The sequence below is a fragment of the Cajanus cajan genome, chromosome 10 (assembly GCF_000230855.2).
Source record: "Cajanus cajan strain Asha chromosome 10, NIPB_CcT2T_4, whole genome shotgun sequence".
NCBI classification, from domain to species: Eukaryota; Viridiplantae; Streptophyta; class Magnoliopsida; order Fabales; family Fabaceae; genus Cajanus; species Cajanus cajan.
In genome coordinates, this window is record NC_138526.1 from 47,229,680 (window position 1) to 47,254,212 (window position 24,533).

At 32.5% G+C, this 24,533-nt stretch overlaps 1 protein-coding gene across 2 annotated transcripts; it reads left to right on the plus strand.

Moving 5' to 3' along the window:
* Positions 1–14,877: 14,877 nt before the first annotated feature.
* Positions 14,878–23,224, plus strand: LOC109790390 (cytokinin riboside 5'-monophosphate phosphoribohydrolase LOG1). 2 transcript variants are annotated; one of them, XM_083066071.1, is made up of 7 exons: positions 14,878–15,184; positions 15,594–15,691; positions 15,784–15,814; positions 16,387–16,486; positions 22,544–22,614; positions 22,745–22,888; positions 22,976–23,224. In XM_083066071.1, the coding sequence occupies exons 1-7, from the start codon at positions 15,065–15,067 to the stop codon at positions 23,048–23,050; spliced, it is 639 nt and encodes a 212-aa protein (XP_082922197.1). In that variant the 5' UTR covers positions 14,878–15,064; the 3' UTR covers positions 23,051–23,224. The 2 variants fall into 2 exon arrangements, with proteins under 2 accessions (XP_082922197.1, XP_082922198.1); XM_083066072.1 differs by lacking the exons at positions 14,878–15,184; positions 15,594–15,691; positions 15,784–15,814 and adding an exon at positions 15,823–16,286.
* Positions 23,225–24,533: the final 1,309 nt, after the last annotated feature.

Genomic DNA, 24,533 nt, shown 5'->3' on the forward strand with positions numbered 1-24,533 from the left:
ATTCAAAACTTACCAGAATATAGCAAACTAGAGACATGAAAAGAGAATGAGAATGTTACCTGGATACAGTAGTCTTGCAAAGAAAATGAGAAGCTGAAAACTTTAGATGAGAGCGCGAGAGAGTAATTAAAGAAAGGAATGAAGGGGAAGAGAGAAAAAGTTCTGACATTTTTAAAATCGGCTATTTAAGAATCGATTTTGTATACTACATACAAAATCAGTTCTTAAATAGCCGATTTTAAAAATAACACATTTAAAATCGGCTACTTAAGAACCGATTTTGTATACTACATACAAAATTGGTTCTTAAATAACCGATTTTAAAAGTAGCATCAGAGACCTTTTAAAATCGGTTAAAAGGTAGTCGATTTAAAAAATAATGTCATTATTTACGAAATTGACACTGCGTCACTTTTAAAATCAGCTACTTTATAACCAATTTTAAAACTCCAATTTTAAAAGTGAGTTTTGTATTAGTGAATAATAATTTTAATTTTAATTGGTTCAAGTCTTAGTTTATTCAATTTTTAAAATGCAAATATGTAATCCAAATTAATTAAGGTTAGATTATTTGGTTTCAATCGAATTTGTCCAATAAAAAATTTTAAATTAACTTAATTTATTTAGTTCAGATTGTCAATTTTATTAGATTGTTCAAACCAACAAACACTCCTATTATAAACTTTAAGTATGTCTTAATTGATTTTTTTTAACCTGATCTTAATTGATATTTAAATATCATCCTTTTTAATATTTAATGATCCCAATCGATTATTTAAGTTAAATATTAGTCTTTTATTTATTATTTTGATACAAAATATTAAGACATAAAATAACTTAAATTTAGAAAATATAAAATAAAAATAAATCAATTGACATGAAGAATTATCTAAAGATGTGAAAGCGGTTACTCGATTTAGCTCATCACAAGTTGCTCAAAAGCTAAATTGATCTGACTTGACCCACTATTTGGTAAATTTGTAAAAAGAATTAATCTAGTTTATCATGAGTTAACTTAATTAAAATAAAATAAATACAAAACTAACCAAACTTGATAAAATTAATGTCTATTATAGTCTTACATTTCAAAACAACTGTATTAATAATTAGACAAAAAAATTGAACCAACTTAATCAATTTACAAAGAAAGTAAAAAAATGTGTATATTGATATTAATTATTGTAATTCATAACTAATGTATAAAATTCAATCAATAGTATAATCAAAATATCAAATAAACTAGCATTTGAAGGGGGAAAAGAGTAAACTAAATAGATTAACTTGACTCTCAAAAAATTCAACTTATATGAGTCGAGTTTTAATTAAGTTGTGTCATTTCTTTTTTTTATAATTAAAATGTGCAAAATTATTTTAACCTAACTCAATTCAAACTCGTGGTGAGTGGAAGTGATCCATAAATTTTGACTCATTAACTCTAAAATATCAATGTTGTTATGCAGATTCTTTTAATTATTACATTTTACTATTTTATTTTAATTACCAACTTGATAAAACATTATAAACTTAGTACTTGTATAAATAAAATAGACCTTTTTAAAGTAGATTTATGATAATTTCGATATCATCATAAAAAGAATTTAAACTTTAATTTAATTTTATAAAAAAAAATTATAAGATGAAAATTATTATATATATATATATATTAATTATCTCATCTCTAAATAATATCAACTTTAATTTTTAACTATATGATTTCGAGAAATTTAAACCTTGATATTAGCTTACATGATAACAACAAAACCTGAGCCAGAAACAGGAGGAAAAGGAAGAATGATAGGAAGCAGAGACAAGTGCCTCTAATAAGTGGCAAACCATTGACGGAGGCTGACTCACCCAAATGTAATCATCAGTCTCTAGTCTCTACTGTAAGATGTCTTATTGGATTCTACATTGCACTGAGTTAACCAATTTCATCAAGCCATTTTCAATTGAATTGGTGGTTCATCTACTCATTCAGCTCCAAAACACTATTATTATCAATGGTCTTAGTTAGCAGTTCTGTCCGGGTACATTGTTAGAGTCTTTGTATTGTGATGGAATGCAACAACTAACACAAAGATGATAGATCCCCTTTATCATCACTTTTTGTTACTTTTTACGTCACATCACTGTTGTGTTGGATGACCCGGTTCTTGAGGAACACAATTTTCAATATTTGTCTAACATTCTGTAAAAACAAACAAACAAATAATGATGATCAAATATTTACGCAATCTAACCATCACGCAATTGCACGGGGAAGGATCTCGAACACTACTTATTACACACGTGATCTTAGTCTTAATTTCTAGATTGATAGTAAATTGTTTTTGTTTTTCACCTATTAAACGATGTTAATACAGATGAACGCATCCTATTTAGGTCTAGTCACCACATCAGCAATTCAGCATGTGAAGGGTTGTCAAAGTCCAAATGGGACAACGCAACCCATCGTGAGTGTGGTGATTTTTCAAAGAGAAGGGAAAATTTACCCTGTCAGGTTGATTTCTCTTTTCTTTTTTGTTTTCATATTCCACGTGTAATTTTGTTTTTTTTTCCAATGTAATTGAATATCTTGAATTTGAACTTGAGATAATTATATAATTTTTTTACAATAACTTGAGATAACTGGCCGGTTAAGATTTTGTGATGATTAGAAAGTTAGTTAAGATAATATAACTATGCACATTAATTGGTGGGTCACATTCAGCCGGATAAAAAGGAAAAGGAAAAAATTAATGGTGGTTATCACTTTTTCGATACCCTTTGCAATCGCTTTAAATAAATATAAATTTAAATGAAGTAATTTTTTTTAAAAAAATTTAAATATCTTGAAATGAAATGTTATGTATGAATCTAGAATTTAAAATTTAAGTGTTTATGAAATTTTATAAGAATTTAAAATTATTTATATGATTTTTTGTTATCTTACTTATGTATATATATATTTTCTTCTATTTCTTAATTATTAAATATTTAAAAATATTTTTTAAATTATTAAATATTAATTTTTAAAACTATTAAATATTTTAAAAAAATTGAATAATATTTATTTTTATAAAATTTAATCTTAAAATTTCATATATATATATATATATATATATATATATATATATTAAAATCATTATATATATATAATCAATTTTATCTATGGTGAAAATTAAATTATCATATCTAAAGTAAGAATTTGAAATTTAAAAAATTTAAATTAACTTAAATAAAATATTTAAATAAAAATATAAATTTAAGCTAAAATAATTCAAATTTCAAGAATTTCAAATTCTTTATCAAAACACATCTTGTTCTATTAATAATTTAACTCAATCACTTTGCAACACATGTTGGAGATCTAATTTATAGATTTTGCAATTCGTATTGAAGATATTATATTGAATCATAATAATGTATATAAATAAGAAATAATAAAAATAAAATAGATCCTAATTTTTTTTTAAGAAGAAAATAATAAGGATGTTTGAATTTTGACATAAATCTTTAAATTTTTTAGTCATGACAAAGAAGAAAGAAAGAAGATGCCAAAGCTAAAGAAACTAAACTTGATAACATAATCTATTATTTTAAGATAATATTAAAATTTATATTCTATTAATTATTAATTATTAGATTTATCTTGTTAATAATTAATTATTAGATTAATGTGAGGAGTGTGTATTAAAAGGTTTTATATTAATTTAAAATAAAATTATAATAGTATATATAAGTAAAAAATAATTAATTTTATAAATTTGAGTTAGGTAGATAATTTATTTCGTTGATAACACGTGCAGGTAGAAAGTACGGATTTGATTAGTAAGTTATATATGCTTGCTATCTATAAGACGCTGTGCAGCTTTTAATCTTTCTAATCTTTTTTAAAACATGGCCTCAAAGGATATCTTTGAGAATGATTCTAAAGCTATTATCTCAACCACCAGCCACCATAACAAAAAGCATAAGCAATAAATACGGCATTCATAAATGGTTCAGCAATGACAGGAATCTAAGTGAGTGAATCCACACTATTATTTTGAAAGCAACATGTAGGTCTCAATCAGTTTTAATTTTAATATTTTTGAATTTTATGCATTCAAAAATAAAAATACATATTTCAATATTTTGAAATATATATTCAAATACATCTTATATTATTTGTGTGAAGTATTCGTTATATTATTGACTATATTTTTTACTAATGTTGTTGGAGGATTTAAGTGACCATCTTTAATAAAATCTTTCTTCTCAATCAAATGTTCACAATACTAAAAAAAAAAAAAAAAATTCTTAAAAGTAGGGAGTTGAGTTATATTCAAATCAAAAACTTATGTGTCCCAATAAATTAATGCTCTTTCACAAACAGACCTAAGAATGGAATATGTTATGACATATATGATGGTGGGTTTGGGTGGCCATTCCCAGAAAAGTAATAAGATGACAGAAAACTGGAAAATATGATCGGAGAGGTGAATTCAATTAAGTCCGCATTGTGTCATATTCGCAAGAGATTAAAAGGTTTGTCCAAGAGTTGCCTTTTGGGATAAGGCACACATCTCTTTCTTCATATCGTTCAAGCAACGCAACTTCACTGTTTTAGCTAATCCATGCATATCATTCATACCTTGTCCAGAAAATGGGGTCACTTCCTCTGTTAATCAAACAGACCCTGTCTATTTGTAAGCAATTGTCTTAGGACTTTGACGCAAATAAAAAAGCATTTCGAATTTTCACTTTATTTTTTATGGTCTTGTATGTTAAATAACCACTAATTTTGGCGTGTTGCATTGGCATCGAATATGATAAATAAAGATTATTACTCTAACAACACCTGTTAATTAATAAGTCTAAGTCAAAGGTTGTATTTGTATGAATAATGAGTGTAATTAATTATAATTGAATTATGCAAGGTCTAAACTTATAAAGGATGATGGATGAAGGAGTGTAGTGGTTGTCAACTTGGTTAATAAAAGAAATAATAGTCCGTGAAGCACCGACTAACCATTTGTCAAGGGAGGGAATGTGTATCACATAATTTTCTTGCTACTTCTCTCAATCAACGTCCAACCAAAGCTTCCAGTAACAAACCTCGTTATTCATTGGTCAAAACAGCTGAATATATATGGTGGGAGAAACCAAGTTGTACACGTAATTAGAGGTGGCTAATGCCTATGCAACTTGTCTTCTCGTTAGAATATTAGTATAAATGCATGAATTCTTTTGCTCTCGTTGCCTCGCCATATTGTTTCCGGATTAAGTAAAACTTCTAATTTTTGTTTCATATAGTAAAGGACAACAATTCAGGGGCCGAGATTAACACACAATTTATAACTATTGATTGAAAAACTAAACATGTCTATATTCATATACATGAATATATACTTATTTATCAAGAGGGTATAATTTAATTAATTGTAAATATCTTGCTACCGAGTCATCCAATTATTTAAATTTTAATAGTTAATTTTCTATTAATAATAAAATGCTGGTACATATATAGTTTACCCGATCATATTCTATACTTTACACAAGTTAAATCGAAAAACTACATAATAACATAGGTTAAGCGAGGTACGAAATATCATGTTGTAAGTAATTATTAACATATATACATGGTGAGATTTCTCATATAAAGTCATAGGAACCGTACGTCTTAAACCCTTATGCGGAATTCATATGAAATTGCAGTCGATCAACTAATTAATATATAACCTACACTGATCAGTGCAACTGTACAAGTGGCAGCAGTTGTGATTTGTGAATCTTAACTTTGAAAATGAAATAGATTTTGAGAAACGTATTATTGTTTTTGCAGTAAATATTTTTGTACTATTATTACTTTGAAATAAAAACAAGTTTATGAGTTGAACTTAATTTTTATTCAAACATATATATAATTTTTTATTGAAATAATTAGATTCTTAAATGAATCTTTATACTTATGAAAATTAGTCTCTGGCTTTTAATCAGAGTTGAGAACACCTTGAGCATATATATATATATATATATATATATAAAAAGTATTAGCTTTATGATAAAGCTAACATTTAATTTTTTCATTTATATAAATTTTCTATAAATTAAATATTAGAATATGTTATATGCCATTACTGTTTTATATTTATTTGTGGCGGAACCCCAGAAGCTAACCAACTAGGGCTTGTGTCCCTATAAGTGAACAATCTTGGACCCAGCATGGGAATTACCTTGTACATATATTGACGTACTTTAAAGAAATAGAATTTCATAAATCTGCACCGACAAATCTACTAGGTATGAGGAAAATAAAATAATAATAATAAGATGAATAAAGAGAGTGGAAAGGGGATGTATTTGGGTTATTAAGTAGCTAGTACGTGGATGATTATCTGAGTAGGATTCCCACCATACCAATTGGTTTGCGGAAGGAACCCAATGATTCATTGCTTGCAAATCCACGAGATGATGTCTCCTAGGAAACTCCAACAAATTAAAAAGCCTCCACCAAACAAAATTTGGCCACGGATATAATTATAAATAGGGTGAAAAATAAGTGCATTCAATTAGCTAGAATTCAAAAAAAATATGATTCTAACTTAATTTTTAAATATAAAATTTGAAAGATTACTGTACTTTATGCATAGACTAGTTAATAAGAGATTACTTCAACTTAATTGTTTTTTCTAAGTACAAATTTCAATCACAATAATAAAGTTAGATATAAAATCTTGTATATATTAAACTAAATCTTCTTTCATGTAAAACATATGTAATTTTAAAATATATGTACAATTTAAAATTAATTTATTTACTTGATATAATTTTTTTAAAAGTGTAACATGATTTGAAAAGATTATTTTATTATTGGTGAAAATTACAATAACAATGACCACACATATATTATGCATATATAAATTAGGACGAAAAGAACATTATTTATTAAAAACATAACGCATAGTAAGTCTTGAAAGAAAAAAAAAACTAACCTATTATCATTATTATTGATATTATTTATATTGATTCAAATAAATTGTCATAATAGACTTTTTTTTAATGATTTTTGAAGTTTGATTTTTTTAATTAAATAATCTTTTAAAAAATATAGGTTTTGTTTATTTAACAAATGTCTGACTTAACTTAAAGTGAGTTAAGTCTTTGACAAGTCCTTAAATATAACAAAGTTCAGCAATTGAGGTTAGACTATAATGGTTTATTTACAAATAGGTTTTGGGTAGTTTTTATTTGATCACTTATTTAGATTCGATGAAAAGGGAAGCTTAATTCTACAAAATCTAGAGCATCAAATTAATGACAAGGCTGTTTTTTTTCATTCATTGAACATATTGTTTTAATAAAAACACATTGTAATGCTTTGGCCAACAAAGGATAAAGAAAGTGAGGGCTAATCAGAATTGTTTGCCAACATAACATAATGCCACACATCTTATCTGAGAAGAGATGGGAGACGTACTTTTTTGCTATATATTTGATTAACATGGTCAAAAAAATTGGCTGGTTGTGATATAAGAAGGAGACAGAAAGGGTGGCATCTATGTAGAGTCTGTGACAGATTAAACATTTCCAAATATGGTGAAACCAATTTGATCATGGCTCTTGTATGTGTCGAGTTCTTATAGGCGTTGGACGTGTTTCTTTCCATTAGGACTCTGACTGATTGACATAATTAAATTTCTTCTAAAAGAATGGCTGGGAATGAATGGTATCGACTTGCTTTTCAGTTTTTCTTTTCTATCTATATCATCTATAGCAAAGCTATGTTAGTGACAGTGAGCTACGCATTCACTATTTGTCCTAATGCTCACCATCTATTATTGCACGGATCAATTCACCAAAACCATTCAAACTTTATTCAGATTTTAATTAATCCATCTTACAGACAAAGTGGGTTAGTAAACCATTTTAATCGATTACAAACTGATGTGTGGATATTAAGGAAGAAGCTTTTTTCTTAAATAAAAGTTTAGATAAGAGTAAGTTACAATTTTATATATAAAATTAGAGTTAATTAATCACTTTCTTTTTTAAAGATTTTTCAATGAAATTATATATATATATCATTTATTACATAAATCCGCATGAAAGAATATATAAAACTTAAGAAAAGTCAAATACAAAATAAGGTTAATTTGGAAACAATATATCCCTGTAATTTGTTAGTCATATGTGTAGGATGAGTTTAAGAATGAAGTTACTAACATTCAAGTTTTGGATTTGTCAATAAAAATAATTGAGTAAGTTACGTACGCAACTTTTTTTATTTTTTATTTTGTAAAATTGTGCACAAAAATCTACTTTTATCCTTACACTAACCCTCGTATTGTTTAAAAATTATTACATTAATTATCTTTAAATATTACATTATCTCCTTCAATTGTTTGAAAAATTTTATTAACTCTTGTAAGAGAAGAGTAGTTATTGTAAGCATTTAAATAAATTAAAAAAAATAAAATAAACAACAACAACAACCACAAAAAATATGTATACAATCTCACAAAATCTCGAAACGTTAATATAATTTATTCAAAAAAATTATTTATTATTTTTTTAGAAAACAAAAAGGCCACACATGTTAATAAATAAGGTCAACTATAAGTCTTTCTTTTAAAAGTAAAAAATTCTCTTTCAAAAATTACTTTATACCTCACTTACCATTGAGTCGAACCCAAATTTGTGAAAATCTTCCTTGTGAATGACATATTCTCTAGATAAAATGTGCATGGAGGTTGTAACAATAAGTTTTTCTTAACAAGTAGATATAATAAGGAATTAAAATAGAAAATGAAAATAACTACATTATTTAATTAACTAGTACACAAGTCAAAATCATTTTTTTTAAGAAGCTAATAAGACTTATTTCAACTACTTAAATTTTTTTTTTAGAGGTGTTGAGATTTCCGTTGAAGTACTTTTGTTATAATTGTAAATCAGTTTAATTCCATCAACGGTCTCAAACACGACAAGTATACCGGCCGTTCAAGTAGTAAAAATATCGTATCCACAGGGATTAGAAGGTAAAATAAGCATTTATTGACTATTCGTGACTAAAGAATAATTCCAATTTATAGTTTGTCATGTAAATGTGAGATGAAGAGCATGACTATTGGAATGTTAAAACTATAAAAAGATTAGTTTTAGAATGGGAAAGAGTAGAAATAGGATAATGGTATTGTGAGGCTGTGGGGGTCAGATTTCACCGAACGTAACACTAATGTATCCTTAATCTCTTGTTAAATTCATTACTTAGTCAACCCATAAGTTTACTCAAACCTAATCCCTTAGAGAAAGAGCCTAGGTGCGGATATTGAATATCAATCCCTTGAGTACCCAATACCTACACCCGCATTACGGGCTAGGGTTTAAGACTACTAATGGGTCAAGCTCTATCCCTAGATACAATCTCCACTAGGCATATGTTCCAGAACTAATTTCAAAGGTATTTCCCAATACTCAATGGAACATTAAATCATGCAAAGGGTGATCAATCCAAAGCAAGCATTAAGCAAAGAAACAAACACAACAATGAATGAAACAGCAAATATATATATCATTGAAAACGTAAGGATTACAATAGAGTATGTTGGCTACATCTAACCCCACAAAATGGGTGAAACCACTCAACAAAGAGGGCAAATACAAAATAGAGATGAAAGGAGGATGAAGAACCGAAGGAAAGATCCGCACACGGACGATCCCAAGCCCTGGGAATCCCTTCCGCAGCTCCTGGAGGCGCCCAATGTGAGAATGGGGGTTTCTCCCCCGAAAATGGCTTCAAATACGAGCCAGGGAGATCAGATTAGGGTTTCGCGCCCGGCGTGTAAGTCTTTGCGCCCGGCGCGTACTCTTCTGAGCACTTTCTGCCTCAGTGTAAGCCCGGCGCAAATTCCTTTTACGCCCGGCGCGATGTCTTCTAGAGAGTTTCAAGCACTCTCTGTCTCGACCACGCCCGGCGCATGTATTCTCTCGCCCGGCGCCACGGCTTCCAGACTCTGTTCTTCTCGAGCCCGGCGCGAGTCATCTTGCGCCCGGCGCAATTTCTTCTCTGCTCCTTAGCCTCTTGGATTCCCAATCCTAAGAATCTTCAATCCTCACTTCTCTAGCTCAATACCTGCACAAAAATGAGGTGTATTAAAGTATTGTTAGCTAAATTTGGGTTAGTTATATCTGCACACAAAATGAACCAAAAAGAGAACAATTATATTGCAATGGTTCAAAGGATGAGTGGAATTTGTTCAATAAGTCTCATCCAAAAAGAGGTAAAATTGAGACTTAACAAGGGGGAGAAGATAAATTTATTTAGCTTATTTAAATAAGCCTATTAGTTTCTTAAAAAAATATTTTTAACTTTACATAAGTTTTTTAATGAATCATTATGAATTTATGATATTGATACAAAATATTTATCAACTTTAATGATAATTAATCTTTGTTGAAAAACTTGATTGATAACTATTAGTGAGATTTTTTCTTTTAATTACGCTTTTTTCTTCATATAAGATTGGATTTTGAAATTTTATTTAAAGAGATCTAAGCTTAGTTCTATTCAAACTAACATATTAGAAGCTTGCATACATTAATTTTAGCTTATGAGATGTTTGTAACATGTTCTTTCACTAGTGAAAAATGAGCCTTTTATGTCACCTCTTTCTCATCGGACTTAACAAAAATCGATGTAAAAAAGATGCGGTGGCATTTTTGTAATTTTTGTGAATTTTTTTATGTCGGACCTGATAGGGTCCGACGTAAAATGTAAAATCTATGTCAGACACAACATACAACCGACGTAGATTTTACATTTTACGTTGGACCCTACCAAGTCCGACGTAAAAAAGTAGCGAGAGCGAATAAGAAGAGTACATGGGAGGCACACGCACTCACTCGGATCTCATCACTTTTCTAGATTCTTCTCTGTATAAACCCTCTCTCTCTCCTTTGTTGCTAAATTGTTTTTTATGTCTCCTGCAAAGTGGGGTGAACTCTTCGTTACTCGTTCGCACATTGTTGCAGCTCAGGTATAAATAACTAACACCTTTTTTCTTCACAATGCTATTGTGGCTATTTGTTCTATTCAGTCTTTATGTTGTTCTATTTGTTTGGGTTGTTGGTCTTTTCTTCTGGGTTGTTCTATCAAGCAGAACGGTCCGTTCTACTTGCACTTGTTATATTTTTTTTGTATACAACTTTTTTACGTCGAATCTTGGCAATGTTCGACGTAAATTTATGTCAATTTTCACAACTGACGTAAATTTACGTCTCCTACTTTGACGTCAGACTTTTTTCTGACGTAAAAAGCTTAAAATAACCGACGTAAATTACCTCTTTTGTACTAGTATTTTTTGGCAAGTGCTTAAAAATATTAGATAAATACACAAAATAATTTAAAAATATTTCTTGTATGAAGGATAAGACATGATTAATTTTTTTAAGCATTATTACATTTTGATACTTATATATATAGAGAGGGGAAAAAATAGACTATACACTAACAATGTAAAATAATTTTACATTATCATTTAATCATAAATCAATATATATATATATATATATATATATATATATATATATATATGTGTGTGTGAGATAATATGTGATGAACTTTTTTTGACTTTTAAAATAAATAACTAAAAAGACAAATCAATAATGAATTGTAATTGGTTAACAGTGAAAAGTACTTTATATTATTTGTACATAATCATTAATATATATATATATATATATATATATATATATATAGATATAATGTTATATGTTTAAAATTATTTTTGCTTTAAATTAGATTATTTTACTACTTGTTGGTTTAAATAAAATTTAGTTCAGATTTTTAAGGAATAACTTGAATTTGAGTAGTATGAATGAAAATTCGTATTTATGGAAAAAGACTATCGTAGGTGATTAACTAAACTTTTAATCATTAAAAAATATGATGATAAATATATTAAGTTTAGGCTTAAATATAATTTTTATCTCTAAAATTTATAACGTTTTAAAAATAGTTATTATCATCAACTTTTATTAAAAAAAATCTTATGTGACAAACAGAATGCATGTTATATTCCTTATGTTTTACTTCATCATTGTCACATAGATAAATTGATTTTAATTTTTTTTAGACAGTTTCAAAACGCACTTCTTATTACCACTTTAGCATACTCTTTACACACATTATTTTCAGACTGTGGAATGTCACATCCTAATTGTCATTGGTGGCAGAGTTGAACACCACTAGCCTCCCTTCTTTGATGAGGTGTCCCACTCATCACTGTTATGACAATATGGGGTGACAATCTTGAGTCAATCGACACAATATTTCTTTGCCTTGAAGGAGATGACATTGGTAGTGGTGCCAACAGAGTGGTAGACACTCTTATGGCATATGAGCTCTTATACAATGGGGGTTAGCGTAGCGTGAGGTCGAACTCTTCCATGATGAGGTGATGATCAATGACAACCTTGCAAAAGGAGTGTCATTGAGGAAAAACTCAACATTATTGTCAAAATCATGGATTGTGAGTAGTTTTTGTTGGGATGCAAACATAGTCCCATATCATTTAAACAAGAGGATGAACATAAGTTTATATACACACATTTATCTTCATTGGTTGAGAGGCTTTTTGGGTGGTGTCCAAAAGCAAAACCTTGAAGGCTTGAGCCCAAAGTGGACAATATATCACCAATGTAGAGACATGTGTATATATGTGGTAACCCCCTTGATGCACAACGAGTGGTATCAGAGCCGATAGTCTGATCAGGTGATCGGCTCGACGAGTATGATGGCTAGTAGGTGGAGGGTTAGGAGGCGTGTCCCGCTGTCATGAAAGAGGTCATGATGGAGCGGCAAACACTCAGAGTGTGAGTGAGCTTTATGGGCCACCATCAGATAATACTCATAGTTTTCGCTGCAGGGGAGGGGGTAAACCGTGGTTAGGAGGCGTGTCCCGCTGGAGGTCATGATGGAGCGGCGGTGCAAACACTCAGAGCGTGAGTGAGCTCTGTGGGCCACCATCGGATAATACTCGTAGTTTTCGCTGCAAGGGAGGAGGTAAACCGTGGTTCTTTGTTTGAGGGGAGGATTGTTGGGATGTAAACATAGTCCCACATCGTTCAAACAAGAGGATGGACATGAGTTTATATACACACACTTGTGGTGTTCAAAAGTAAAATTGTGAGGGTTTGAGCCCAAAGCACACAATATCTCACCAATGTGGTGCACAACAGATGCTCATTATCGAAGGATTGGAGTTTGAATTAGAAGATTTAAGTTTGCAATGTTAGATTTGGATCAAAGAGGGGAAGCGCAATCACAAGGGTGAAGGTACATATTTAACTACTATAAAGTGCATTTTAAAACTTTTCTAAATTTTTTAAATTAATTTAATGACAATAATGAAATAGAATATAATAAATATAATATACATTTCGTTTGTTACACAAGATTTTTATAACAATAGTTGACAATAAGAATTATTTTTGAAATAATATCAAAAATTAAAAATAAAATAACAAAAAAAGTTATAGAGATTAAAAGTGAAAAAAGATAAATTACAATGAAAAAAATTATATTTAAACCTTAAATTTAATAGTCATCCACTGTCATACTATGAACCAATCATAAATACTATCAACCAATCATAAATCATTAATATTATGAAAATTATAAAAATTAATAAAGCTACCACATTATTAAACAGCATAAAATAGCATAAATTTATTGTACACATTTCCGCATAACCTATTTTCTCAGTACCTTATACTTATGACATGCATATAAAAAAAAAAAATTGTAGTGCTTGTTGTTTAAGAAAAAAGAAAAAAGAAAGAAAGAAAAAGAACACTCCGTATATATTAATAATTAATTACAGGTAGCAAGGCAATGAAAAGACGTGGAGAGGATGAAAAATATAGGGACAGCAAGATTGGGCTATTTAACGATAGAAAATGAAATGGAGGTAAGTGGCTTCTACTCTGTCTAATTAACATAATAAATGTGATGGATAAAAAGCAATGAATCAATGTTTCCTAATCCTAGCCATGCATCAAGTTTTTCCAGTGAATGAAACCGGCCAAGGGTACATACATGCATTACAATGCAGGTGATGGGCCACCACACCATAAGCAAATGAAACCTTGTCGAACTTTAATGTCTTACACATTATAATCTATGCCATTTCATGATGTACATATGAAATGGCAGCACTGTATGAAAGACTTTGGATGCGTTAATTACATAGTTTTAAGTTGTAACAGAAATAGAAGGAACAGCAGTGTGAGAGGGATAGATTATAGGAGTTGGTGGGTGGACACGATTAGTTGGACAGCAAAAGGATTGGAATGTGATAAAGTCCTAGATTACAAGTCAACTCAGATGAAGCTAGATAGATACCTATGTCACAACTCACAACAGAATTGACAATGTGAAGAAGCAACAACGGTGGAGCCAGAAACTTAAGCTCATCACAAACAGTGCATTCCAAACTCCGTGTCAACAATTAAAAGAATCGACTACATTTATTTATGCCAAAGTTGAATATTACACAATATTTGGTCAACTTCATGTGTGTAGTGTAGCATCACACACAAGTTACATCTCAAAGTACTAGACAAACCGGCAATGCCTCAAATGAAGGGCCTCAAATAATTATGTGTGCTTCACTTGAAACTGACACTTGAAAATTCTAGGATATCCTTAACGGTGTCATTAGTCATTGAAATTTGCATCACAAGGTAATAGGGCATCCATTCCTATGTTCTTTAATAAAAGGCACAAGCACAACACAATGAATGATCTTCACATAGGATAGGACCACGGATTTTTTTTTAACTTTTTTTTTTTTTATATATATATATATAATTTGATTGGTGGTGTAGAGGGGACCATGGTAAAGTAGAAAGACAGACATCATTGGATCAAGTCTCGCTCAGTGTCTCTACGTACAAGTTGTGCGAGTCAGCGTCATCATCGGTGATGGGGTGAGGACGTGTGTGTTGCCGTTATATATAGCGCGTTTACACCATCAACCGCTCATCCATTTTGTCCGGTGTGGAACATACATAGAACCTGAGTGTGTGAGAGAGAAAAATGGAGAAAGAAACAGAGATGAAGCAATCCAAGTTCAAGAGGATTTGTGTGTTCTGTGGCAGTAGTCCAGGGAACAAAACTAGCTATAAGGATGCTGCTATTGACCTTGGAAGGGAATTGGTAATGCCCCTCTCACTCTCCTCTTTCTTCTGCTTCCTTTTGGAGCAATTCTATAGTCAGAAAAAGTAATTAACAAACTTCACTCAGATGCTCTTGTTTTCTAATGCCATCCAACTTTTCTTCCCATGAATTGGATTTCTCATGTGCTGCTTTAAGATTTTTTTTTAATTCATGACTTTGAATTACGTCAAATTCTCTTTCTATTTGTTTAATTTGTCTTACTTTTGTTTCCTAATGTATCTTTTCATCTTTCTATTTTCTAAGTTTACACCTTTTCACTACTATACTGGGATTCGCAATCCACTTCTCAACTTCTCTGTTTTTTAATGAATTTGGGGTGCTTCTGTCTATATACCTTTCTTAGGTTCATAGTTATTGACATAGACTGATATTTTTTGAAATTGAAAAGGTGTCAAGAAATATTGATCTGGTGTATGGAGGGGGCAGCATTGGTTTGATGGGGTTGATTTCTCAGGCTGTTTACGAGGGTGGTCGCCATGTGATTGGGTAAGCAGGTTCTTCATGTGGTGATATTTATATATTTTGTTGAACTCGACTAATTTTTTTGTGGTGTTGTTTCTTTTTTTGTGTGTGTGCAGAATTATTCCGAAGACACTCATGCCAAGAGAGGTAATGTTAATGTGTTTTGGAAGCATATAATTGGAAATGAAAGAGAAAATGACGGAACACATATGCAGGGGGACAAAGAGAATTATCTAGATCTTTTTCCGCAATATATATGCTGGTTGTTGGAATTGTTTGGCATGGATGATAATTGAAGTGAATTTGCACCATACTTTTGTTATCCCAATATCTGAGGCCTGGTTCACACTTGTCCTTTTTTTGGTGATTTATGAATTATTTATATTATCCATGAATATTGAATACACCTGGCAATCTGGGGTGTTCCGTTGTGAGGCATTTTGTCCTTCTCTTGAGGCATGCATTTTTGCCTTTGATTTTAATTAGGAAGTAACTAATGTTGTGGCGTTATTTGTTTGTTTTGTTCCCCCGAGGAGAAAAGGGTGGTGATATATATGATTTCCACTTGTGGTGGTGGCGCAGGACTGCAACACTCATGATTGCATTGCTCCGTTTGTTGGTGATATTGCGTGGCATGCATTGTAGTGTAGCAAAAGTTGTTGTGTTGCTACTTTACTGTGAGTTTTTTGAGTGATGATTTGCATTGCATTGCATTGCAGCTGACTGGAGAAACAGTGGGGGAAGTGAAGGCAGTAGCAGACATGCATCAAAGGAAAGCAGAGATGGCTAAGCGTTCTGATGCCTTTATTGCCTTACCCGGTTCGTACAACATATAAATATGCTATCCACCATTATTTTTTCTTAATAAAATAAAAGGATGTAAACGTATTTGTGAAAGATATTTAGTAAAAAAAAATAATTGGAGGTCTTGGGTTGAAAGAATTGGTGATTTTACTTGAAAAAAGGTAAAAATTCGTAATGTATACGAACCCACTTAAAAACCTTAATTGTATCTGTTAAACTCGCATGCAAAACAAAGAATGCTCAAATTAAAACATTATGCAGCTGTAATGTTCCGGGTACTGTACCATTATTTCTTCCTCAGAATGTTACACGCCACAAAATTTGTACATGTGACTAGTCAATTCTAATCATAGTGTGTTGAAATGCGGGAGTGATGTAACTTTTTCATTTTCCTAAAAAGAAACATTTTTATTCTATTAGAACAAACTCTTACAAACATCTAATTACCCAAAAAAAAAACAAAAAAACTTACAAACATCCCCGTCAGATCGCGATTCGCGAATCATTCAATTTCTTTCAAAAAAAAATCAATGTTTAATTTTATAAATTTTTAAAATAAAAAGATTATTTCTTTAAAAATAAATGTTAACACTGAACAAATATGGTGCACTGTATTTTTTTCTTATCATTACGGTGGATCCGTACTTCAAATAAAACAAAACTTCTCCATGAATTGGAATATAGAAAAACTCCGTACATTATCAATAGAGATTTAGAAAAAATATCAAAGATGAGAGTTTGGAACATCGCTGCAATATATCAAAGAAAAAAAGCCCAAAGGCCCAAATGAGTATGAACCCTTGATTCGATCAGTTTTCTATCCCAATTTTAAAAATAAAAATAAAAAACAGATAATTGTTGAGTTTAAGCAGAAACAGATAGATCATAATCCTCTGATTTTGATGAGAATATCCAAATTTTTAAATCAAAAGATTGGGAGGTTTGTGAAAATATATACATGAAAAAAAAAGTAAAGAAAATATGTAATTGTAGCAGATATTGTTAGGTCCAGAGTAGGCTTAATAGTTACTCACAGCTAAAACAAGAGATGAGTAAAAAGAGACAAGGGAGAAAATAACCACAGTAAAAATATTATTTACTGAAAGGGAGGAAATTACAACACTTCTCTCTCTATAACTTACTCCTTTGACTTAGGAGACTACTACTACCGAGAACAGATCTCAAGGTGTATAAGAGAGGAAGAGAGAAGAGAAGAAGATTTGGGATGAAAATTATGGTTTTCAGCTTCCCTATTTATAGGAAAGTCCCAATGGCATTTTCGTAATTTCTCCTAAACTTTTAATATTATTTTATTATCATGTGGGACCCGCTTTTAATTTTAAATTAAAAGCCACCGAAAGTGGCATTGGCAGCTGGTGGCAGCTGTTCCCAACATTTCTCCCACTTGAAGATTATGATTAAGTTAATCATATCTTCACACCATTGATACTTCATGTTGCTTATGTCTCCAATAGGCCAAATAAGGATCGACACCATGTAAACTTGTCAGTGTTGACAGGCTTTGTCATTACGTCTGCTATGTTGTCTTTTGTATGGATCTTCTGCATATCCACTTTTCCTTCTTCTACTACTTCACGAACAAAGTGATATTGAACTCCTATGTGCTTTGTCCTGGAATGAAAGGCTGGATTCCTTGCAATGTGCAAGGCACTCTGACTGTCACAATACACAGTAATTTTTCCCTGCTTGTGCCCGAGTTCTTCCAATAACCTTTGAATCCAAATTGCTTCCTTGCATGCTTGCGTAGCTGCCATGTATTCAGCTTCTGTAGTAGATAGAGCTACAACAGTCTGTAACTTAGACAACCAGCTCACTGCTCCTCCAGCAAGTGTAAACACATAACCAGTAGTAGATTTTCTTTTATCCAGATCTCCTGCAAAATCTGAATCAACATAGCCTTTGACAAAAAACTCCGATCCTTCAAAACATAATGCAACATCTGAGGTTCCTTTGATATATCTAAGGATCCTCTTTACAATACTCCAATGCTCTCTACCAGGATCTGCCATAAACCTACTGACCGCTCCCACTGCTTGTGCAATGTCTGGTCTCGTACAAATCATGGCATACATAAGGCTTCCCACCGCTGATGCATATGGCACTCGAGACATTTCCATCCTCTCTGCTTCATTGCTAGGACTCATACTTGAGGATAATTTGTAATTGACAGGAAGTGGGGTAGAAATTGGCTTACAGTCTTGCATGTTGAAGCGCCGCAAGACTTTCAGTAAATAATTCCTCTGAGAAAGCCAAATCTTCCTATCCTTTTTATCTCGGTGAATTTGCATCCCTAAAATCTTGTTTGCCGGTCCCAAGTCCTTCATATCAAACTCCCTAGCCAATTGTGCCTTCAATTCTTGGATCTGATCTTTGTTGGGGCCTACCACCAACATGTCATCCACATACAACAGCAAGATGATGAAATCATTGTCATCAAACCTATTGTAGTACGTACAATGGTCTGAACTCAGTCTGTTGTAACCAAGGCTAATAATGAAGGAATCAAATCTCTTATACCAACACCTTGGCGCCTGCTTTAAACCGTACAGAGATTTGGTCAACCTACAAACCAAGTTTTCTTTTCCTTGTTCTTTAAAGCCTTCTGGTTGGAGCATATATATTTCTTCTTGGAGTTCCCCATGAAGAAAAGCAGTCTTTACATCAAGTTGCTCAAGATGTAAATTAAATGCAGCACACATAGCCAGAACAACTCTGATTGTGGTTAATCGGACAACTGGCGAGAATATCTCGTTAAAATCAATGCCCTCTTTCTGAGCATATCCCTTAACCACCAATCTTGCACGATATCTCTCCACTTGATCATTGCCATCACGTTTGATCTTATAGACCCATTTGCAACCAATGGATTTTCGACCTTTTGGAAGATCAACAAGTTCCCATGTTTTATTTCTATGTAAGGCCTCTATTTCTTCATGCATTGCTGCCATCCACTGAGAAACATCAGAACTCCTCAACGCCTCTTGAAAGGTTGATGGTTCTCCTTCTTCAGTTAAGAGACAGTACGCATCATGACTTGCCATAACATAGTCTGAATGCCAAGATGGTCTCCTTCTCTCACGTCTTATTTGTTGAACTTCTTCATCATTGGCTTCATCTGGTTCTTGTTCCTCATGCTCTTGTTCTGTTTCAGAGGTGTCATCCTTTTTAGACTTTCCTCCTATCTCCACTATACTAGTGTCTTTGATAGTGCTGTCATTCTCCTGCTCCTTTTGCAGTTCAGTTTCTGCAAAGACTACATCCCTGCTAACAACAACCTTGCGGGCAGTGGGATCCCACAAGCGATACCCCTTAACATTGTCAGCATAACCCAAGAATATACATTTCCTGGATTTTGGGTCCAGCTTTGTTCTTTCTTGGGAGTTGTACATCACGTACACAGGACATCCAAACACATGTAATGAAGAATAATTAGATGGTTTTCCACTCCACATCTCCATTGGTGTCTTTAAACCAATTGCTGTTGATGGTGAGCGATTGATCAAATAACAAGCAGTTTTGACTGCTTCTGCCCAGAAAGACTTGGCTAATCCTGCAGTTCTCAACATAGCTCTTGTCCTTTCTAGAAGAGTTCGATTCATCCGCTCTGCTACCCCATTCTGCTGAGGTGTATGAGCAACTGTAAATTGCCTTTTAATACCCTCTTGCTTGCAGAATGCCAGAAAATCACCATCTGTATATTCTCCTCCATTATCTGTCCTCAAGCACTTAATCCTTTTTTCAGTATCAAGTTCCACCTGTGCTTTAAATTCCTTGAATACTGGGAACACATCTGACTTCTTCTTGATTGGGTACACCCACAATCTCCGGGAATAATCATCAATAAATGATACAAAATATTTTGCTCCTCCCATGGAAATTTCTGGTGATTCCCAAACATCAGAATGGATCAAGTCAAGTATGTGTTTGCTCCTTGTAGTTACTTTGGCAAATTGTAATCTATGTTGCTTGCTTGTCACACAGTGCTCACAAAATGGTAAGGTTACCATTTTAAGCCCTGACAAGAGATTACGTTCCGTAAGAATTTTCAGGCCTCGCTCTGACATATGTCCTAGTCTACGATGCCACATCATCGTTGCCTCTTCTTGACTTATTGCTGCAACTGATGCATCTGCTTCTTGCAACGTTTCTCCCAAAAGCAAGTATAGATTTGATGTGATCTTCTCAGCTTTCATCACCACCAAATTGCCTTTAACTACCTTCAAGATTCCACCTTCAACGTGGATCTTGCACTTGAGATCATCTAGTTGCCCAATGGACAATAGATTCTTTTTCAAGCCCTTCACATGTCGTACCCCTTGAATTGTACGAATAGTACCATCATACATTTTTAATTTGATAGTACCAACTCCAGCAATTTCCAAAGCATGATCATTTCCCATAAATACGGATCCTCCTGAAATTGGTTCATAAGTACAAAACCAATCTCTATTTGGAGTCATGTGCCAGGTTGCACCTGAATCCAATATCCAACATTCATGGAGTTGTTTTTCGCCTCTAGAACTTATTGCTTCACTGTACAATATTTCTCCATCTTCTTGGGTACTAGCAACACAACCTTGAGAGGTTGACGCTTCAGAATTCTTCCCTCCTCCACTCTTCTTGTGCCAACAATCTTTCTTCATGTGCCCTCTCATGCCACAATTATAGCATTTGAGGTTCTTCCTTCCTCGAGATTTTGATCTACCATGATTTTGACTCCCACTGGAGCCACGTTCCATTGATCTTCCTCTCATCATCGTCAAAGCTTCTGCTTGCTTTGAACTTTCCAGTCTGTCTTCCTTATTCTTTCGCCTGGACTCTTCTTCAAGAATAGCTCCGGCAACATCCTCAAAGGATAGACGACCAACAACATTATTGTTTGTTATGTTGATGATGAGTTGATCATATGAATCTGGTAAACTCTGAAGTAGAAGCTCCGCACGTTCATTTTCCACTATGTTGAAATCAGCTGTTGAAAGCTGAGCAAATAGCATATTCAGATTGTTGATGTGGTCCGTCACTGTTGTGGACTCACTCATTCGAAGAGTGTAGAGTTTCCTCTTTAAGAATATTCTGGTGTGAAGTGACTTGACCTCGTATAATTTTACGAGCGTGTCCCAAATCTCCTTTGCAGTTGTCTTCTCTGCTATGCTCGACAAAACTGAATCAGCCATTGCTAAGTGCAAATTGGCAACAGCATTGTCATCCATTTCTCTCCACTTTTCATCAGTAATATCTGATGGCCTGCCTTCAATTGCTTTAAGACAGTTGTCTTTTCTCAAAATTGCTCTTATCTTCAATTTCCACAGGGAAAAATTGTTCCCGTTGAACTTCTCTATCTCAAACTTTGCTGCCATAATTTCTTCTATTAAACCGACTTAAGTAACTTCCACTAGAATAGTACCGCCTACTGGAACAATGATAAAATCCAGTAACAAGAATAATTCTTTTCTGATGTGACTGATCAGACAATACTGCAGCCACAGAGCATACTAAGAATTTTCTCCGGCACTATACCAATGTACATCACAGCGGAATAATAAACAACCTAGTGGCTTTGATACCACTGTTAGGTCCAGAGTAGGCTTAATAGTTACTCACAGCTAAAACAAGAGATGAGTAAAAAGAGACAAGGGAGAAAATAACCACAGTAAAAATATTATTTACTGAAAGGGAGGAAATTACAACACTTCTCTCTCTATAACTTACTCCTTTGACTTAGGAGACTACTACTACCGAGAACAGATCTCAAGGTGTATAAGAGAGGAAGAGAGAAGAGAAGAAGATTTGGGATGAAAATTATGGTTTTCAGCTTCCCTATTTATAGGAAAGTCCCAATGGCATTTTCGTAATTTCTCCTAAACTTTTAATATTATTTTATTATCATGTGGGACCCGCTTTTAATTTTAAATTAAAAGCCACCGAAAGTGGCATTGGCAGCTGGTGGCAGCTGTTCCCAACAGATATTACGTAATCATGTTTTTAAGCCTGTAATAGTATATATGCCCTTTATGTACTGATAAAAAAAAAATATCCTTTATGTGCACAAAGGTGGCTATGGGACACTTGAGGAACTCCTTGAGGTGATAACATGGGCTCAACTTGGCATTCACGATAAACCGGTAAACTCCTTATGCTCCAAACTTCTTTTTTTATTATTTATTTTATAAAAAGCTAAATTAATTATGAACAATTCATTGCTTCATATTTTGTGGGGTACGAATGTATAAACCAAAGTTTTGGTTTTGAAAGGTGGGGTTGCTGAATGTTGATGGATACTACAACACCTTTTTGTCTTTCATTGACAAAGCGGTTGAGGAAGGGTTCATCAGCCCCAATGCACGGCATATAATTGTGTCAGCCCCAACACCAAAAGAGCTTGTAAAAGAAATGGAGGTAATTGTTAATTATGCTATCTCTTCTTTCTTCTAATTTCCTTCATTGTTTCACTGAAACTGATGAGACTTGGTTTCACCCTTGTAGGAATATTTTCCACAACATGAAAGAGTTGTGTCCAAGCTAAGCTGGGAAAGTGAACAACAACAACAACTACATTAGTGATTAGTCCTCACATTGTGAAATCCAATGATGATGATGGAAGTTTGCTTAAAGGGTAGTTGTTAGTTAGGATTTCAAAGTCAGAGACTATTTCCCGGAGCCGGATTCTTTGTGCTCTTATGTTAGTGTAAACATTTGACTGCAATTTAGCTATTAAGGTTAACTATTGTTCTATTTTCTTTCTTTTGTTTTGTTAAGATTCAATCCGTTTATCAAAATTCAAAAACAGAGAAACTGGGCAGAGGTTAGAGAACTTGGGTGGGATGAGGATAGTAAGATTTCTGTTTTTTTCTTTCTACATTTCTAAGTTGTTAATTGTACCAAAGACCAAGCCAAAGAGTTCATCATGAGGTAGCTAACAATGAGATGAAAACAAACCGAGCAATGAATTTATGGTATGTTTCAATTTGATGATAAAATAATCGATTAAGAAGACTTGTTGCTAACTTTATCTATGTATTTTCTGTAAACGAAAAAAAAAAAAAAACTAATTTATATGTCTTCCGTAATCAATCTTTCTTGTCTCTTGCCAACATTTGCATCACCAACTTCTATAAGTCATAATTTTCCCTTTCGTTTTCTTTCTTCTCTCCATCCCAAACAGGGCATTTTTCTACAATCTACACTCTCAGATGCGGTTGTTGTTGGATTTCAAACTTCATATCATAAAACCGTTTTGAGTAGTTTTTTTTTTTTTTTTTTTTTTTTAAAAGAATTGTCTTGAAAATAATTTTCAAATTTTGATAGATTTTAAATGAGAAAGTAACTGGTGAATAACATAAAACTGTTTTAGAACTGAGCTTTTTTTTTTTTGAAGGGTAGAACTCAGTTTTTAAAACTTTAGAAATTGGAAAGCGAATAAACATGCTCTAAGTACATATTTAGGTTAATTTTTAAAAAGTTGATTTTGAATAAAATTGATTTTAATTTTAAATTGAAATAATGCATTTTTTTCCTTTTAAATTTGGATCTTAAGCTAGAAGTATAAGCACCGGAGGAAGAACGTTATCTGGTGAATGGTGGAGGGTCAATTCTTTTATATAACTTTATATTTGAATTTGAAAGGCTTGAGCTGGTTTCAAAACACACACATATATATTTTAACATGTGTAATTTAGATGTTAAATATTGGCTAAAACCTTATTTTGGTCCCTTATAATAATTGTTTGTTTTAATTTAGTCTCACTTTTATTTTTTATTTTAATTTGGTCCCAAATAAATTAATTGATATCAATTTGGTCCCTAATAAATTAATTGATTTCAACTTGGGACTTCCGTCTAAATTATTTAAACGGTATTAACTGTTGGTCACGTGTAGGGATGGCAAATATACCCGTACCCGTGGGTAATACCCGAACCCGTCCCGACTTTGACGGGAAATATCCGGTTTGACCGGATACGGGTACGGGTACGGGTAAAACCCGATATATTGAATCGGGTACGGGTACGGGTACGGGTATGTACTTACCCGCCCCGTACCCGT